Raw genomic sequence first — 20,356 nt, forward strand, 5'->3', positions numbered from 1 at the left:
AATAAAAGAAACTTGGTTATATACTTAAAAGTTTGACAGATGCTTTCCAAGCTACTAAGTCAAAATTAAACGTTTCCGTTCCATCATCAAGAATTGCTTCTATTTAGAACATTTCCTTCCTTTGGGCCATAACTTCTATGGTTCTCAAATCCAATTAACAATCAGTTGTCTGGCACTTCAGCCTCATATGTGGCCCAACTTTAATTGCACGTTTCCCTCATTTATCCTGCGAATGAACTTCATAATTTATTGCAATCGTGTTATCCCCACTGGGCGACTGACCTCTCCAAGCCTCTCAAGAAAGCGGCACTATGAAAACATGAAAACTTCGTTTTGACCCGTAACTGGTTGGGAAAACTATCTTTTGTCTGCAGACGGAACTTAGCAGAAGGCCCCGAAGACCGAAGAACAACCAGCCAGGCGGCAGTCGAAACTTCTCAAGCAATTATAAAATGCAAACCAAAAAGTGGAAGTTGAAGTCGCCGCAGTTGTAAAATGTAAGGAAACCAAAGTTGGCGGATTTTTTTTTCATTGCATATACATAGATACCCTTCCTTATTTAATTTTGAAGGTATGATAGAATTTGTGAGAAATTGAATACAGCGAATAATATTTTAAAATATGTTCAATATTTTCAAGATCCGATTATTTCGATTAATTCGATCGGTTTAAAAATACATTTAATTATTTAATAATTATTAATATTTATCCTTTTTTTTAACATACTCAAAGATTTAATTGTTGAAAGATAGATTCAATGGACTTTATGATAGATCTCATCAGTTGTAATATTTATTCCATTTGTTAGTACAATTGATTCGATTTAATTTTCGTGTTTTGAATAAACTACATATATTTAGTGATAATTGTACAATTCCAATTTCTGGATAAATATCGGAAATGGAATATAAAAGTCTTATTCAACTTAATGAGGGTTTCGATATCGATCAGGGATGGCATTCTGTAGATAAATCTAGTAAAGGGAATTCATTGTGCCCCATTCAACACGGCTGTTAGGTTACCCCGCATAAAAATCTAGTTCGAAGACGGGCGAAAAGAAGCTCCGGGATTCCCGTACGTGGCGTCACGTAATCCGGGGAGCAGCATTTTCCGGATAGGTGCAAACGGTTCGAGGAAATGCAGTGAAAGTGCCGTCAGCGGAAAAGCAGGGCGTAACCAACCGCGCTCTACACTTCACCGTTTTAAGCCACATTCTGCCGGTCGAGGAGGAGAATCCCGTTTAACAATTTATGCAGGCGATGACATCAGTGGAAATTCGCACAAAGCGGACGGACATGTGGAAAACCAGACAGTTTTCGCCTGGAAAAACGTGAAAGGGGGCACTGCGCAATGGAGCTAACGGACGCATAACTCAATCCGCATGGAATTTTTATTCCCGCAGCGGTGGCATCCACAATAAATCTGCATTAGACCAGGCGTTCTGTCGGTCGCTCAGTCGCTTTTGCAGGACAAAATGTTGTAGAGAACCCGAAAATGGGAACGTGGAGATCCCCCTCCCCCTCCGAAACTCCCAATTCACTGCGCCCCTGGCTTTTGGCTCAAGGCCAGCAAATGCAGCCACGCACTGCAGCAAAAAAAAAAAAGGGGTGGGAATATATTGGGCCAAAAGGAGTGAAGTGGAGTTACTGTTGGCCACAATACAAAGCAAAACACTTGCTCTCTTGTCCGCTTACCCAGTGTGTCTCCAATGTGTGTGACATTGTCTACAACAATGAACATGACAGCCAAAAGCGAAGCCAGGGGTGTAGTTTGTTTTTGCTTTGAGGGGGAGAGAGAAAGGGGTTCTTCTGGGAACCCCCAATCGGGGAAGTGGGAACTCCCCTCATGTGACACAGATTCCCCACACGATTCGCGAGTTGAACAGCTCAGCAGGAAACAGGAAAACTTCTGTGTGTGCGAAAACACTCTGAGGCGAAGTTGATCACCTGCTCTCCAAAAGGAAAACTAGTTCGCAGTGTTCAGTGTCTTATGAATTTTTAGCATTTAAAACATAAAGAACCTCTAACATTTTAGTATAATTAAATTTGATTGATAGAAAATTACTGATGATTTTTTTAATGTTTAGTTTGAACTGTGCAAACACAATTCTTGTTCAAGAGAATGATGAACAATTATCATAGTTTTAATTATAATATTTTCCATAATTTGTTATGGCGTTCGCCTTTCCCTTGGGCGTTGATTATTTTTTGGGTAGGAGTGCACACCCAAGTAACTTGGGCCAAGTTACACGAGGAAAATTATTCCAATCCCTTTTTAAAATTTTCCCCACAATATTTAAGCAATAAATTGAGCTAAATACAAATTAAATACCTTTAAAGTTTGAAACAAACTCGTTTTATGATTTTGGGATATTCAAAATGGAGTGCATCAAAACCAAAACAATTTTTTTTTATTTTTTGTTCAAAAAATGTTATACAATTTTAATATAAGTACTTTTTCTGTTCTTTTTTAAAACAACACATAAAAATACCTTGAAAATATATTTATATGCTAGAGTGGCTGGCAAAATAACGTTGAATAATATAAAATTCAATCACAGCTCAGCCAGAGGGCGAACAACTGGCGAAGCTAAAAACATTCCACTGCAGTCGAGTCGTTAAATCTAAGCCCCATTAGGAGCAGCTGCTGTTATCAAACGAACAATTAACTAGTTCACCGGGTGAACTGGAGGGGGTAACACTGTACGGTCTGCCCGCCTGTCTGCCCCACAACTGCATTTCCGCATTCTGCATTCAGCATTCTGTATTCTGCACTCTGAATTCCTTATCCCGCCCAGACTTTTCCCTAACCAGCTGCTGCACTTTTTGCTCACCCACATTTGAGAGTTCTTATTTAGTGTTTCGTTTTTTTTTTCTTTTTCGATTTTTGTGCAAAGTTCTAGTGAATTTAAAACGCTATCTTCGTGGCTGGGGTGGTGTGGCACATCCACTATCTCCCTGGAGCGATTAGATAAACGACGCTAATGAAGATTGCCAGGTGAGTGGGGCGCAAATCAAGGTTGACCATCCTCCATCGCATTCCGATTTCAAGTGGGTGCCACACGAAGATAAGCCCCCACCGAAAACGTTATTGCCCCCACTGTGTTCCACAATTGTTCGCAGTTCTTGTTGTTATTGTTGTTGTTGGGAGGGGTATATCTAAAGGTTGGGGGGGTTGGGTTGGCAAAAACTTGGTTAAACTTACGCCTCGCAGTAGGGCATTTTGTTGTAGCCCTTGTAGGTTTTCATATTGAGCGTCATGCCGCATTCTGTGCATTTGAAACACGTTTTGTGCCATGTCTGAAACGAAAGAAGAAAGGAGAAAACGTTGCATTACAAACGCCGGAGAATCACAGAGAAATTGTCGAGAATGCAATATTATTATTGCTATTTGCTATTTTCTGTTTTGTTTTTAGTTTTGTTGCTGCTGCTGCTGCTGCTTTTGCTCTGTGTTGCTTGTTAGCCAAATTGGCGCAGTGCAACTGAAAACTCTGGGCCAAGCCAAGCATAAGAAGCGCTCTCGAAGGTTTCTTCATGCCGTTCCGTTAACTAGAAATTTATGCGTATATATTTTCTCCAAAATTAATTGGAAGACTAACGGACTAAAATGAGAATTCAGGTGGTGAAGCCAAAAGCATTTCTATAAATAGTACATTAATTTTGCTAACAGACTGATGTACCTTATGTTAGATGTTAATTAACAGACTGATGTATCTTATGTTAATGTTAATTAACAGACAGATGTATTTTATGTTAGATGTTAATTAACAGACAAATGTATCTAATAATTTGTATAAGTAAGAAATTATTTTCTACGATGTTAAAGTAAAGTTTGGGTAAAGTTTTGAGATTTAAGCTAACAAAAAAATGCAATTTAATACAATTAAAAGACGACCCTAAAGCGTTTAATTTTCTTTTGTTTCATATTTTTACTGACCAAAAGTGTGAAAAGTATAAAACTTTACGACTGGTAAATCTCCTTCCTTAAACTTTCCGCATATCTCAAGGTCTAAACTATTCTCGAAGTAGATATCTTAGTTAGTACCGTTCAGTTGAGATAACTGGTTAGATAAGCCATGGCCATGGCAGACAGATGAGAGCCAGACAAACAGACTTTGAAAATGTTGCGTGATTTGTGGTGAGTTGGCATATGAAGTGGGTAAGAACTTGCATTTCACAGATACTCAGATACAAAACTGCACAGCGAACGGAGAAAAGAAGTTGTAATGGAACTTGGTTTGATGGCTTGACTTCGTCTGTGGTGTCGGCATTTCTTCTTCTTTTTTTGCCGTTTGTGTTTGCCTGCAACGCGTTATGCAAATTTTCCAAAAGAGGGAAAAATCTCGAAACCGCAATGGAGGATCCCCTCCAACACGTCCCCTTCTTTACTCCACACCATCCTTGACGTGGAGGTCAACAAACGATTAACTTGTCTGCGGATTAGCAGACGAAAGAGGGAAAGAGAGGGGCATACATTCGGCGAAAGAGACGCCAGATGGGAGTACAAAAATATCTCCTAATTGGTTTTCAACGCTGTCTGCCGCTGGAAGCTGGCAAAAAAAAAACAATAACATAAAACACAAAAAACAAACCCGTTTAAACAACAATTAAAAGTGTAGAAACAAAAAAAAATACGATAGTTAATTGTTTGATAGACGCAAACACAAAAAAAAAAAAAAAAACAGAAAAAAATAAATGAAATAAAAACGAAAGAGTCAGTTTACCACATTCCATGGCCCGAAGAGAAAAGCTGAAAGCGAAACAATCTTTGACCCCCCTGAACTCAAAACCGGAATAAATCATCGGATTTTTCTTTTATGACCTGCCTTCGGATCGGAGCTTAAGCAAATGACTTTCCAGCTCAGAGCGCATGCGTAACAGGGCCAGATATTTTAAATATATGGCTAATTGAACTACCGTTGCAGTTCGACAAGAAGTTGATTGAAGTGGAGGCTTTCGATAATATTAGAAGTTATGGTATTCAGGTCGTAAAAAGTGGGTTAAAGACATATGATCGACTAAACAAGAATTCAGCAAAAAAAAGTTTGCTTTTTTCTTTTTTCTTAAGTTTGTGGTCAAAATCTTCACTTGTGTTTTAAAACAGCTTGACCGCATGGAAATTGCAACATCAGTTTCACTTTCGCAACGAAATGCTGTCAAGTTTCTTGGCTTTTTATTTATTTTGTAAGAGTTTGTAGGAGTGCCTCTATGTGAATCTCGATGTGCAACAATTGCCCACACATATATGTATATGTATGTGTAGACATATTTAAATGCAAGTTGTGAGGTAATCGTCTGGTGGACAACGGAGTATGTACGTCTCCCCCATCAAGTAAATGCATTCAATTTCCATTTTCTATGCTCGCTTTAACCCACTTTTTCACTTTTGCTCGCTTCTCGTCTTGATTTTCAATTTGCGTCTCAATTTTCAAAAGTTAAACGTTTCCTCTTGGCTTGTTTTGCATTGTTTTTGGTTTTGGTTTTGGTTTTATTGCTGGGTTGTTTTCTGTCAACCACGACGAGGTGTTAAATTTGCATTCGAATTTGCACGCTTTCAACGTTTTTCGACCCAAGTGGCGATAAAAGCAATTGGCATGAGCCACGAAATGGTAAGAAAATCTCGTATTACCACGGCAAACCAAAACCAACGAGTGACAAATGAGGGCAATGAGCAGCAACAACAACAGAAACCACAATAACAAACAAAATCGGTTAAAAAAAATCTATTTATAAGTGTAACAAAGAAAAAAAAAACCAGACTTGAAGTGTCAAAGTGATTTCTTCAGATTTGCATGAGGGAACTGAAACTGGAGCACTTGGAAATGAGAACAGATATGTTAATTAAAGTGGAGAAAAATTTCACCAAATTCGATTTTGCTTTAAAAAGTAATTTGTTCACATATGTACAAAAGAAAATTATCTATAAATTATTTTATTTGGGAGTTCAACACCTCAATTTAAACGCCTTAAATCTTTTTATGTGTCACTTGAATTCCTATTGAAGTGTTCACATTGTTCACAAGAAGAATAATTTTCCAAGCAATTGTTCGTTTTCTTTAGCCAACGGATAAAGCCATTTAAACACCGAAATAAATTTTACTCTTTTAAAATAAATTTTTTAATTGTTTATTTCTAATAATTAAATACAAAATAATATTTTTAATTTAGCATACCACAAAAATAGATTATTCTGCATTCGCACTCTAACAATGTTGTTTTAACTCTATTGCTTTAGCCCATTTTAGCATTTTCCGCACCAACAGGCTTTGTGCCAAAGTTATGAGAACTCCAATCTGGAGAGTATTTCAACAGCGAATTGTGAAAAGTTTGGGGACAATAAACACTTCAAATGCCAAACGGCAAACGGCAAAAGGCAAACACTCTCCAGACACGAGAGCAAACTGAAATCCAGATTCGCATTGTTGTTCTTTGGCAGCTTTTTATTGTTGTTATATTTTTCTGAATTTTGGTTTTTGTTCGGCTGGTCAGCCAGCAGCAACAACAACAGTTAGGGAAGAAATTCTATGGTCATTCAGTCAGTGGGAGATGCTTCTGGTCGGTCTATTGTCCGATGAAAATGCCTGCCTCTCAGCTTTCTTCGAGCACAAATTAAAGAAGAGATGCAGCGCTTAAAAAGCTGTTATTTATGCTCGAGAGAGAAGCAGGTACCGTTATGAGCTATCAACGGAATGAAGTCGAAGAAGTAGAACTTCCACTTCTCAACTTAGCATAAGATATTAATCATGATTTAAGGCCATCTTCCCCTCTCCCCCCTTCTCCTTCGCCAACTCTGCGTAGCTATAACATCCATATCCCCACTCCAAGAGGAGTTTAATCAAAACAACAACTAGAGAAACCATCAAAGTGGTGGAAAGAAGAAGAACGGGCAATAGTCGCAAAAGAAGCGGAAAAAACAAGCTTCGCCGTTCTCGTTCACAACTTTTAAAGATTGCATAATAAAATATTTATAAAACAAATGTTAATAAATCAAGTGATAAGCACTCATAAAAAGGAACAAGAAAATTAAACTCGCGAAGATGACAAAACTTAAGATTTGTTGTTCTTTAATTCACAATCATGAAATATATTTTTGAAAAACTTTCACATTTTTTAATTAAAATATAACAATATAATATAATAAAAACCGAGCGAGATTAAAAGCAATTACCGGCATCTTAAAACAATATCTGTCTTGAATGTGAAAATAATTTATTGTTTGAAAAATTCCTAAATTAATTTGATTGCGAAACAAACAACAAGCATTTTTTAACATTCCACGTTTTCTGATCACTTTAAAAGAGATTCGGTTCATTATGGACCACTGTGGCTAAAGTGGAGAGCGGTGGAATAGAGTTGTCTCCACCAGAAGACAACACCATATCTGAACTCGGCGTTCCCTCTTCTCCAACTCCCCCTCCCCATCCCTTCACTTTGCGCACTCGACATTGCTGGAGAATGAGTCATCCGCACTCGAAGAGCTCTCCGCAGCATTAGGTTGCGGATCGCCCAGATTCTCGCCGGCAAAACATCGTGAACAAAAAATTAAGAGGGGAAAAAAAAGAAAGAAATATGCGAAATAAAAGCGAAACGAACGCAGTTGGTGGCCCCGATCTCTCCCTCCATTCCCGGCAATAAATGAAATTAATAAACAAATAATTTGGTTATATCTGTGCTCTCAGATTCGAGTCAGCGTACGTGCGAATATGTGGAAAAAATAATAACCATAAAAAGCGATTCTAATCAATTGTTGCTTGTTGGTCTTATGAAAAACAGATCGAGTACACCGAAAAATATAATCGAAATTACGATATGCATAAAAAAATATGCTTTGCCTAAAAAGGAAAAACACATTTAAAATACAATGTTTTTTTTAGAGTATAAAGATTTTTTATTACATTTTTCGAAAAATTACATGTTAGATATATTAAGAAAGTACAAAATTACAGCAAAAAAAAAATGAAGATTAATATTGTAATCCCAGATTATTATCAAAGTTACGGAATAACTTTAATACATTTTTGCAATCTTTAAGATAGTTTCGCTCAAGTGCAAGTAAATACGTTTCCCCACAACGAACGGAGTGACATGAAGGCTGAAAGAATGTTGAATGGAATGAGGTTGAGGCAAACACGATCCACATGTTCTCATAATGATTTACTTTGGGAGCTTAACCATCTTATCTCACACAACTTTCTCAACGAATATGACTCCAGAGCTTAGGAATGTAATCGCGCAACTAAACAAACTTCATCAATCCACAAATACAATCTATAAGATTGCGCACTCGGGTATTAAGTTAAATTTAACTATACATTGTATGCTGCGATATCGGTTCATTATTTCGAGAGTTGACGGTATACAATTTCGCTGAAAGATTACGTCATGTTTCCCCCTTTTGATTGTGCAGATATAATAGTGAACAAAAAAAACAAGTATTCATATGTTAGAGGCTGTGTAAAAGTACACACATAGTGATTGCAAAATCTAACAACAAGTTCCAGTTTCGCTGTAACTCAAACAAAGGCAATCCAAGTCACACAAAACTGAGTTCCAACTTTGTCTATCAAATTCAATTTATGACACCCCCCCTCTTGCTTTTCCCCTGCCCATATGAAAACAAAAAAACTTTTAATTAGCCATCAGCTAAAACTCAAATAAAGAAAACCCCTAACTCAATTGAACAAAATTGAAAGCGCGTTCAGGCAAATTGAAAACTTGTAGATTCCAATCAATGGGAATGGGAATGGGAAGAGATCGGTTTGTCCAGATAGCAAACAAACGGTTTTCCTGTTTTCCACCCTTTTTCGGGCGTGTGAAAATGCTGAAGATGGAAAAACATGAAGTGAGAATTGCATAAGCAAACATACAAACATACACAGAGCGCACAAAGCCGGCGGTAAATATTCAATTATAGCATGACCAAATTGGGCTTAAACTGGTCACGTCAACAACAACAATTAAAAACCATTTGCTGGCTTACTTAACGCTCATCAACGGCCAGTTGTTGTGTTGATAATGACAATTATGTCATGTGTGGGCTGCCATATAAGGAAAGTCAGACAGTCGTCGGAAAGTCAGACAAATACGACAAATGTCCCACAGACCGACAGACAAGAAATTCAATCAGTTATAGCAAACTGATCGCATGACTCACAACCCAAACACCTCGGGCCTCTTTCGACGATGACAATTCTTTATTTGCCATTTTTGGGTATTTTGATTTTGGGAGCGGACTGTGTACCTCGTATTTCGGTTTTATCTGCAAACACCTTGACCTTACGTCAGCACGCATTTTGCGTTTATAAACTACAATTGGCGTGCGGCAAACAGAGCGTGGCAAGGCGGCGTGTTAAATTGACCAAAAACTTGAACTCGAATCCGGATTTTTTGGGTTAAAGGCGCAGCCATGGCTTGCCAAAAGAAAATGTAATAAAAACCCACTGAATAATCCAAGACAGCAGACTGTTTTATCACCCTTTAATGGGCTTGTATCTTAGCTTTCATTTTAATAGAAACAACAATGAGACATTACCACCCTACGCAATAAATATATTAAATATAACTAATCTAAAATGATTGCATTTTCTTAAAAAACTGGGTAATTCTTAAAGTTTCCAAATGTTTGCTTAACTTTTTTATAATATTTTATTCCTTAGCAACTTCTTGGATTGATAAGATATGGAAAAACTAATTGATTCGGGTATTTTTAATTGTAATTATACATATGTTTATTAGTTTCCCAAAATAATATGTTAAGTCAGGTATTCTTTTCTCCATAACTTGTTCTTTTCTAATAATTACTGTTAATTAATACTGTTTTAATTGGAAAAACCGTTAACAAAATTATACATTAAACTAAGATCCCCTTTACCAAAAGAGCATTCCAAATTGGGAAGTGCCTCGCCACAAAAGCTCAAACTTGGCGGGTGGATGAAAAAGAGGAAGCGGTTTAATTCTGCTTGGTCGCTTTCACTTCCGGCTCATCAGGCGGATTCCCCCGTATATCTTTCTATATGTGTGATTCCGGACCGAACCCACCGCCCTCCCCGCCCACTCGCTGCTCAAACTTGCAACTTGCAACTCGGGACTTCAACTCCGAAGTGAAGTTCCTCCATCAGCGTCATCAGCAGAAGCTGAAGACACAGCAGCTGGCAACTGCAAGTGGGTTTTGATTTCACGTGGGGAGTGGCAGTGGTAGTGGTGTGGGTTTTTCCTCTATTTCTGCCACAGAGCAGCGGGGGAAATGGGGAAAATGGATGCGGGAAACTGCCGCCTAATGCTCTTCTTCTACGCAATCAAATGTCTGTTTGCTCTTCTCTATTTAAATTGGGCATTACCAACGCTCCGGTGATATATGTTTCCTCTTTTGTTTGCCTGACATCTGTGCAGGCGGTAGAAGTGGATCGGGGTCTTGAATATGCATATAACGATTACCATATGCTCGAATCACCCCATGGGAACTCACCGGAATGTGCGAGCTAAATGATAAGACCAATTAGAAAGTGGTTTGTGAACAAACCGCCGTTGTAGATCACTTCTGACACTCCACACAAAAGAGCCAAACTTTGATTATCTATTCCGAGATTTCCTTTCCAATTGCCGCCACTTGAACAAAATGTTTGTGTAGTTGGCGGTCGAATCGGATTAAAACATGATATATGAGGTTATACTCCAAACCAAATAAGAATGGAAACTTGGGAGATAATTCTTGTTATTCTCATAAAATGTATAACACCTTTTACTGTTGTGAACCTTGTTCACTTTATTGTTCATTTTGTGTTCATTTATTCATTTTGTTTAATTTTTAAGCTATTCAACTGAAGTGAAGTTAACACACAGATAATAGTTTTTAAAACTTTTAAGACGTCTTGTCACATTCTTTTAAATTTGCACAACTGTGCTTTATATTTTCTGTAAAATATTTTGTGTGTCAGAACTAAGCTCTGCATGTTTAGCCAGTTTAAACTCACCTATCCCCAGCTTATTCACGCCATTTTTCTCTCGTTTTTCCCCACTCGTTTGCCCTTCGTTTCACTCAATTAGCAAAGTCAATAGGAAATGCCGCCGTTGGCTCCACTCTCAATTCAGTTCTGTGCTGTTCTGTTCTGTTCACTTTAGTTCAGTTTTGCTGACGTTTCAGGCATTCTGCTTGTTTAATTTATAAACGTCAGAAACTTCACACACTCCCTTCCATTTTACCCACCAGTTAAGAGCTCTATTTGAATTTTCAGTGGGAGCACAAAAGGGCGATATTCCCACACATTGCAATGAAACCCAAATGGCAAGTGCAAATAAAATACTAATACGAATACGTATTTCACATAGTTTCACAGCTTATGTGATTAGCAGAAGCCCTTAAAAAAGATCTAATATCCCATCAGTTGACTCGGCTTACGGACTGAGGATATATGTATATAGATATCAGCCTTAAAGGAGCAGTTTAATTATTAATTAGGAGGGCTCTTGACACACAAGGCGAACAAGCGAAACTTTGAATGTGGGACACAAGTTCAGCGGCAGCAGAATGCGGTTTGGGCTAAAATGTGGGCCAGAGTTGAATAATACAAAAGATTTCACTGCAACGAGCTCGGAAAGCGGTGAATTCAAAGCGACTTCAACCTGTCAATCACATGTCCTTTAATTAAAAACCTATTCATTTAACCTCGCTGCCTATCAATCAATCGATTAATAATGTAAATAGAACTAGTTTTGAAATTTAATCTTATTCTTCTCGTCAAATGTCGCTATAAGTAAATCAAATTTTTGAAATTTGTTTTGCTAACCTAATTCACATTAATAAAAATAATTTTCAAAATTATATTTTTTTAGCTTGAGATTGAGAAGCTCCGTCTTTAATGAACCTTTCCATTTTGGTATAAATTTAATTTTTGCAGTTTGAATTTAAATGTTTGAAACCTCCAACCAGATATTTTCAAATATTTATTTATAAATAGTTCAATGCTCAATGTGCTAAATAGAAATGGAAAATTGGAGCAAATAAAATGAAACGTAAAAGAGATTTGAAGAGAAATTAAGGGAGGGCAGTTGGCCGAAGAAATCCTCAAGTGCAAGGAAACTCAAGAGTCAAGCAACCACCACTTGAACTCCTCCATCTCCATCTCTGGCCTTTTCCCCTCTATAAATAATCCCCATCGCAGATGCAATAAAAGCACCAAACATAGAACACCCAGCCTTTTTACAGATCCAATTCCCCTCCCATTGGAGGAAACTTGCATGCGGGGGGATCAATTGGATGATGACGACGAAAGTCATGCAAATGCCTCCTAAGAGAATGAAATAATAAAAATATAAGAACAAGAGGGGCGAGTTCAACTTGTTGTCTCCCCTTCGAATTTACACGAGTCGTTGGCAGACCTCTCAAGTGATCTTTCCCCCGGGATCTCCGTTTCCATGTCGCCCTCCTCCACGTTCGAGTTAATAAAGATCAATTGAATTTAAACAAAGCAATTCTTTCGAGGAGGAACAGGAACATTCCGGCTGAGTTCCCTCCACCGTTTTCCCTATGAGATGTCCAAGACAAGTGAGTGCGTCCAACTCTTGCTACAAGTGACAAAAGAGGGAAGTGTTCCCCCCGAAAGCAAATGCGCATTAACATGACTATAATTTCAGCAACAAAAGACAACAAATGTGGAGGGAGGAACAAAAAAAAACAATTAAAAGACATCCAAAACAGGAAACCAAGCAGAAGTGAAACGAGCTGCAGAAGAATCAAAAGCTTGACCCAAAACTTGTTTAGACTCTCTTCAATCATCTTCTCCATTCTTCTTTTTCGGTCATTAGTCAAAATTTGAGCATCGAAATTAATTATACAATACAAGCCACCACAATGAATGGGAAACGTTTAATTGGAGGGAAAGCCCTAGAAACGGAAAAACGAAAAAAAAAAAAACTTAAATAATACAAGCCACAGCAGCAGAAGCTATTTAAAGTTTCCAAACAACTTCTACAACGACGACGAAGACTTCCACTTTCCGAATTGGACAAAACTTTTTGTTACATTTACAATTTGGGACACAAAAGACGCCAAGTTGCTGGCAAAAAAAAAAAAGGCTGGCCAAACGAAATCTTGACTTTGGAGTTTGTAGGCATAGAAAATTCTGTTTGGTCGCAGTTTCTTAGACCTTTTTTCTCCGCCTTTGATTTGCTTTCCATCTCATCGAGTGAAAAAAAAAAATTGGCAAGCGAACCTCTTGAAAGCGAAGTCTAATTAGGCGATGTCAATGAGTGGAAATGGGAGCAGAACCGAAGATTCTCTTGGAGATTAAAGTGCAATGAAAGTGAGCGCCACGGAGGAAACTTCCAAAGAAAAAGACAATTGCATAACTTTGCAGTTGGAGCAAAAGTTAAGGGCCACAATCATTAGCAGGCGACCGGAAAAACGACAATTAAGGTGAAGCAGTGGAATAACTTCATAAAAAAGTTTTTTCTTATCTTCTTTTACAAAGTTCATTGTAAAACTGTTAGGTAAAAAGTAAACATTTAAAGTTCATAAAAACATAACATCTTTAATTCGATTTGATGCACTTCAAATACAAATGTATAACCCAAGAAACTGGTTCACACAAGGCATTCAGTTAAATATTATATACTGGGGGTATATCTATATCTGACTACTCACATAGAGAGAAAACATAACAAAAAAGACGGGAAGCAAATTGCAATAAAGGGGCGAATGCAAAGACAGTGACAAGTCGAAATATTGTCCCCCTTCTATCGCTGCATCTTTCCTCTTCTGCTCTGCCTGCTTGACCACTTTTATTTTCATGCCTCAATTGGTGCGCCGCCCCACTCCCCTTTTTTTTACCCCTTTTCCCCGACATTTTCCTCAAGCTTACCCCTTGAGCCCCGCTTGACTGTCCATCCTCCACGGAGTGAAAAATTGATTGTCATGCAAAAGTGAACTTTAGTTTCGAGTTTTGAGTGAAGTGCGCGAGGTGAAGAGGCCCAGTCGAGAGTGGAGAGAAAATGTATATAAATAAATACATAAAAGCTATTGTCATTCTTCTTCTGCCCGTTCGTGGCTTCCGAAAGCGAAAAAGACTTTGACTTTGGCACAGAAGAAAAAAAATGTTCACAAAACATGCAGTTGAAAAGTGTACATAACAGTTAAAAAAAAAAAAAGATAAATTTGTTCCATTAACAAAAAAAATTTACGAAGACTTTGAATTTTGTTTGTTATAAAAACAAAAATTTCTCTCAATACTGGTTGCCTAAGAAAACCTTGCAAGATTAACATTGTAATCAATACAAAATACTAGAGTTTTTCTTTTTTTTTTTTTAGAATTTTGTCGATGCATTTTCTTGGGATTTTTGTTTTACAACTTCACAATCACCTAGTTGGCAACCTTGGCTGTCAAATAAAAGCTACTAGTAAGCAAATTCTAATCAAGACAGTGACTGTCAAATCGAGGAGATTTTGAGAAATAAAATGAATTCCCAGTTCACCAAAAAAGCAACAGTAAGTGTGTGTGCTCAAATGTTTTCGTAATCAGTAATTTCGTAGTAATCCGCGATATACTATATATCCCAATGTAAGCCAGAGCCAACAACAACACCTCCTACAGCTATTGAACTAAAGACGACTATCTTCAAACTGGCGGGTCCAAAATCAAAGTCTGCGACATCGGTGGCGAAGCAGCAGAACCGTCGTCGCCGCAACGATGTGCCACCACCACCAGCGGCAAATAACTCGAAAGTCGGCAACAACATCGGAGGATCCAATTCCGGGGGTTCCAATTCCGGAGGAGGCGGTAATGCCGGAGTAGTTTCCAATAAGCAGGGCAACAAGGAGTCCTGCCAGTTTGTTGCAGTGCGACGCAAACCACTGGGCGAGTACATGGTGCTCGAGGCTCCACCCACTTCCAGTCGCCCATCTACATCCGATTCGCTTTCGTCCGTGATCTCTCCTCCGATGAGTTATGCCGCCGCCGTGGAAATGCAACCGGAGACAACGCTCAAGATCAAGGTGGTGCTATCGCCGCGTCTCAAGCGGGCCAGCAATCAGCAGCCCGTGAAGCGTCCGAGTCCCAGGAAGTTATCCGAGAACAAACCGAAACCGATCCTGCCGGCGCAGACCAAACCACCATTGGTTCATGCGAGTCCCAAGCGGAAAGTGGCACCACAACCACGCGTTGCCCAGGTGAATCCGAAGCCAGTCAACTTAACGCCAACGAGCGGCAGCAAGAAGTCCCGGGCCAAGAGATCCAAGAAGGCCAAGCAGAAGCAGCGGGCAGAGGCTGCTGCCAAAGGGCCGCAGCAAGTGCCACCGCCGAAACCCACCGAAGATCTTCACCAGAACGATGATGAACCCAAGTTCTCAGACGCCTATGTCTACCTGAATCACCACCACGAGCAGATGAAGCGCATCCTGGCCGAGCAGACGGCTGGACAGGAGCCTCTACTTCCGAAACGTGGCCATGTGAAGCCCGGTCAACACAGCGTCCAGCTGCCGACCCATCGATCCCTCTTCGATTTCGATGAACGGCTCTTCAAGCGCGGCGATCTGGAGGCCGCCGCTCTGTTGGCCCAAAATAAGGCCATGTTGCGCAAGTGGCTGAACCCCAGCCTACTGATCTCCTAGGCCCCTCTACAAATTCTATCAGTTTCTCATTTATGTGTTTCAAGTAAATATGTTTAATCAAAATTCAGCGCTGTCAGTCAAAGCGACTTCAAATTTTCAGCCCATGGGAGATTAAACATTATTCCGGTTATAATCGCCAATAAATAGTTGTTTAATAAAAAACAAAACTAGGCTTTAAATTTAAAGTGTAAGTAGCAAACAAATAAGATTTGTGGGTTTAATTTAAATTTTTCTACTTCTGCATGTAAGTTATACCCTTTTTCTATATCTGATGATGATTAAGCGAAACTATTTGATATAAATAACCCTTTATATCAACCACTTCGTCATCTCAATGTTTTTAAATTTGATTAGGTAAAAGAATCGATAGTTTTCTCTCAGCGCATTGCTTCCTCAATCTTGCTAATATCCCTATTGCTCTCTCACCGTTTTGAAGTTTGTTGCTGTAGTCATTTGTCACCCGAAAAGGATGCAAAAATTAAAACATGGCCCAGTGAAAAGTGATGGCCAGTTGGGGCGGCCAAAAAAGGGGACTTACGGCGGAGGGAGGGGGGTTTGAGGGGTCAGGAAAGTGCAAATGTGTGCCACGACGACAGGAGCGGAGGTGCGCAGAAGCCAAAGGGGGCGACTCGTTAAGTGGCAAACGGAGTCAAACGGACGGCGACGCTTTTATGTTTGATGCTTCGCTGCCTCTTTGTGCGACTTCGACTTCTACTTCAACTCTCTACTCTCCAACTTTCCTCCTCTTTCGCCTGCTCGCTTTGTGCTCGGCGAATTTGGCCAGAAAAGGCTGGCCAAAAACTGGCACGTTCCTATATAGCTAAAGCCACACAGAGCTCCTCTCTTACTCGATCTCCCCCCCAACTTCCCATGACAACATGACAACAAAGAGGTCATTTACTTTCCTTGCGAGCATGAAATAATCGTTCGTCGTGGCTGTGACTCTGAAAAAAAAAGATGTAAAAAACATCGAAAACAGCTCGAAAAGTCAGGCCAAAGCCAAACAAAGCGCAAAGCAAAAAGTCAAACTCACATATTTCGTGCGATATAAAGCGCAAATGCAACAATGACTGCTATTGGTATTGGGTACAAGTTGAACTTGCACCGGAAAGATACTCTTTATTTGGGCCCCAAAACTTATACTGAAATTCCATAAAAAGATAATTATCTTGTGTAAAGCAATACATGTAAATTCATATTATGTGTTATTAGTAAAAATAATATGCCTAGTAAACATTTATTCAAAATTCCAATATACCCCTTTTTCTAAACTGAAGAAAAGGCAGGAAGGAAAATATAAAGCCGAGAGATAAATGCAATTGGCAACAGAAGCGACTGTCACAGAGGATATAGGCACGGGAACAAGCCCACTTTATTGGCTACCCAGTCAAGAGTTGACTTCTCCATTCCGTATCTCCGCTTGTTTTAATTTTTTGGTGGAATCAAAAATCGATTAACAATGCGCCAGCCAGCAGCAGCGATGCGCCGCAAAAGCCGCAAAACTTTAACGGCACATTTAAAAAGGCATTTCTTTGAAACGCAAACGTATTCGCGTGCCAATCTACGAGTGTTTGTATCTATGTGAGGAGGAAGAAAGAAATAAGAGATAATTGGTATAAAATACCAGTTTATTGCTGTCACGAGTATCGATTTCTATATCAGGATGTGTCACGTGCAGATAGCACACAAAGCCAATCCTACTGCAAAGTCCCTATAATTTTATCCTCGTTTAGTTTAAATTGGGGTGATTCAGGAGAAATGAAAAAAATTATATTTCTCATCTCCCTTGGATGAAAAATTCTATTGTTCAATTTTCATGGTAAAAAACACTAAATCATTGCGTAAGCAAACAATAGTTTAAACTTAGCTTCTGATCTCATAGGCTTGAATTAGTCAGGGTTTTGAATTGCTACAAAATGCACTACAGTGATTAACCGTAATGTTGGAAATTGAAAATGAGACAAAAATATATATTTAAATTATAACTTTTTTGTAGGTTTTTTTTCCAGAACTGAATTACATCTTGAAAATGTAATAAATTAAATTAATGTTATAAAAAAATTTAATTATAAAATATCAAAGCCATTGAAACCATTTAGAATATATAATTTTGAAAAAAAAAACCACACAATTAGTATGCGCTCAGCCAGTAAAAATGATTGATCCCCTCTGCATAGCAATCATTTATTTGTCAAACTTGTGACCTCATATGGTACGAGATCTATTACTCAACTTTTATACATAGGCTGTTGTGAAATGCATGCGTTTAAACTACATATTTCGCAAACATACAGACTCACCCAGAAAAACATGAGACAGACACAAGTTAAACACGAAACTACACAAGAAACTAATGCAATTTAATGTAAAGGTAAACTTGCACTCCCCCAAACTTCAGCCCCCTTTTCTCGGATTTATCTAATGCCATGTTTACAAGTTTCAGCATTTCCATTAGGCGAAAAGCACACGCAGACGCATATAAATGTTTTATAACCGACTTCGGTGCGTCTGGTGACTTTAAAATAGACTTCATTACTCCATTGTCTATAATTAGAAACTGCTGAATCGTATAAGAGAAGAAGAAACTCTAGAAAGACGAGACTATAATTAGGATGTGGTTGGCGGCAAGGGGGCTTTGTATAGAGTAGGAGGGGTTCTGAGATTGACACGTTTCAACGCTGATACTCGAAGCCGATTGCCAATCGGAATTTGTTGATGGATTCAATTCGATTCAAAAGGGGGAAACCGAACCGAATCGTAATGTAAATGTTTGTCTTGAATGGTGCGTTATCAGCTTCCAAATTTCGTCGAAACAGCAACGCAGACCCTCTAAACATAAACACAGATTGACAGTCAAGCCAAGGGCAAAAAATCGAAACTTAAATAAGGAACGGCCTCAGTCTCGAGTGCCACACTTAGCGGCTGACAAAAGTTCAACAGAAATAAACTGGAATTAAGCGTAAACCAATAAGCACACGGGAACTAAAAACTAGGTTCGAAAGCCCCATTTTATAGATCTGTTAAACGATTAGTTGAATACTCATTATTTAATCTGTAACGATTTGAGCCATTTATAGTACACAATTGACACGATTGTGACTTACATGATTTACACTAATGCTCAAATAAGTATTGCGTCAAATTTTGGAGCGTTTTTAAAACAGTATTTACTAAAAGTTAACACGCTGGCTTGCTTTTATTTAAGCAACGGATATACGTTTGACAATCTGTATTATGATCTAAAATGTAATGCATTAAATAGCAATTACTCAATTCATCATTCACAGTCGGCAAAAGTAGTTTAAAATGTGATTTAGTTATTTAGTATACATTTGATAGACTGATAAAATGGACGTCAAAAGGCTCTTAACTTTGTTTGATCTGTTTTTGGGCACCGTCCTATTGGAAAGTGTTTTTGCTAAGGTCAGTCAATTCAATAAAATATTAAAACTATTTCTAAAATATTTTTATTTTTGCGTGGCAAGATGGATGCTTACATGACCAATCTACAGTGCCTTAATTATGCTCCAGAAATATTTAGTAATATGAAATGCAGTTTAAACCGAACCGCACAAAGTTCGATGGACTTTGAGTTTATTCCGACCCAAGATATTAAAGTCGTTAACGCCTCCTACGTAGTTACGATCAAATTTGGTTCAAAGTGGACAAACCTGACTATTGAACAACTAGACATGTGTAATATTTTATCAGGTGTGGAATCAACGTTTTTGATGAAGATGATAACTTCTCAGATCCGGCGATACGGAAATTTACCTCTACATTGCCCATATAAAATGGTAAGTAAGGCGGTCGGTTAGTAATTTTTGGACGCATTTATAAATTTCTCAATTTATGTTAGAATAAGCGCTATTATGTGACTGGATTTACAATCAATTCTAAAGCTATACCTAGCTACTTGCCAAAACTACATTTTATTTCGGACTTTGAAGTATATTTTTTGACTCGCAAGGCATTTCGGATAATTCTTAATGGCCATCTTGGCCATCGAAAATAATGATGTGTACCAAATTCCATAAGGTCAAAAATGTCTTTTTCATTGCATAATTATTAATAAAAAAAACTAATAATATCAAATGCAAACAATAAATATTGTAAAAAGCAGGAAGTTCAAAATCGAACGCAAGCAAATAATTTTTTATTATAATAATATATAATTTACTTCCTAAATAAAGAATTTAAAGAACAATATTATTTTGTTTCGCAATTATTTTAATCCGATGTTTCAACACTCTTGCAGGTATTAAAACGAAGTTTTCATTTATTTCATATGGATCCAATAGTCATTCCAACTAGCATAAAGACAAAATTTGACCAACATTTTTCAATCTTTAATATGGAAATTCATATAGAAAAACGTCCAACTTAATTCTAATTAAAATAAATAACACCTTATAGGGTGTAACATGCTTCCTTGTATATATTACAAACTATGCAACAGTTATAGTATATCCATTAAAACTACATTTAACAATCTGTGTAAAAATCTATAATTGCTTCGTTCATCGGTCGGAAAACTATTTAAAAATGTGATTTCGTTATTTAGTATACATTCGATAGACTGATTAAATGGACCTCAAAAGGCTTTTTTCTTTGTTTGGCCTGTTTTTGGGCACCGTCCTATTGGAAAGTGTTTTTGCTAAGGTCAGTCAATTCAATAAAATATTAAAATTATTTTTAAAACATTTTTATTTTTGCGTGGCAAGATGGATGCTTATATGACTAGTTTTGAGTGTTC

General features: G+C 38.1%; 2 protein-coding genes across 4 annotated transcripts in view; one reads left to right on the forward strand and one right to left on the reverse strand.

Moving 5' to 3' along the window:
• The window catches only part of LOC108089452 (LIM and SH3 domain protein Lasp), a 31,847-nt gene that overhangs the window by 9,068 nt on the left and 2,423 nt on the right, over positions 1–20,356 (reverse strand). For all 3 annotated transcript variants that reach the window (XM_017187695.2, XM_017187694.2, XM_017187692.2), the window contains exon 2: positions 3,205–3,299. In XM_017187695.2, coding sequence (XP_017043184.1) covers positions 3,205–3,299 — 95 coding nt within the window. The remainder of the gene's footprint in view (positions 1–3,204; positions 3,300–20,356) is intronic.
• On the forward strand, positions 14,328–15,767 carry LOC108089454. The gene is made up of 2 exons (XM_017187697.2): positions 14,328–14,478; positions 14,557–15,767. The coding sequence occupies exons 1-2, from the start codon at positions 14,449–14,451 to the stop codon at positions 15,598–15,600; spliced, it is 1,074 nt and encodes a 357-aa protein (XP_017043186.1). The 5' UTR covers positions 14,328–14,448; the 3' UTR covers positions 15,601–15,767.

This window comes from Drosophila ficusphila, unplaced genomic scaffold (assembly GCF_018152265.1).
Source record: "Drosophila ficusphila isolate 14025-0441.05 unplaced genomic scaffold, ASM1815226v1 contig_286, whole genome shotgun sequence".
NCBI lineage: Eukaryota > Metazoa > Arthropoda > Insecta > Diptera > Drosophilidae > Drosophila > Drosophila ficusphila.

Excerpts from the sequence above, each read along its gene's own strand:
- LOC108089454 (XM_017187697.2), top strand. The coding sequence starts at position 14,449 with ATGAATTCCCAGTTCACCAAAAAAGCAACA. Across the intron at positions 14,479-14,556 it reads AGTTCACCAAAAAAGCAACA|CCAGAGCCAACAACAACACC; the intron begins GTAAGTGTGTGT and ends TCCCAATGTAAG.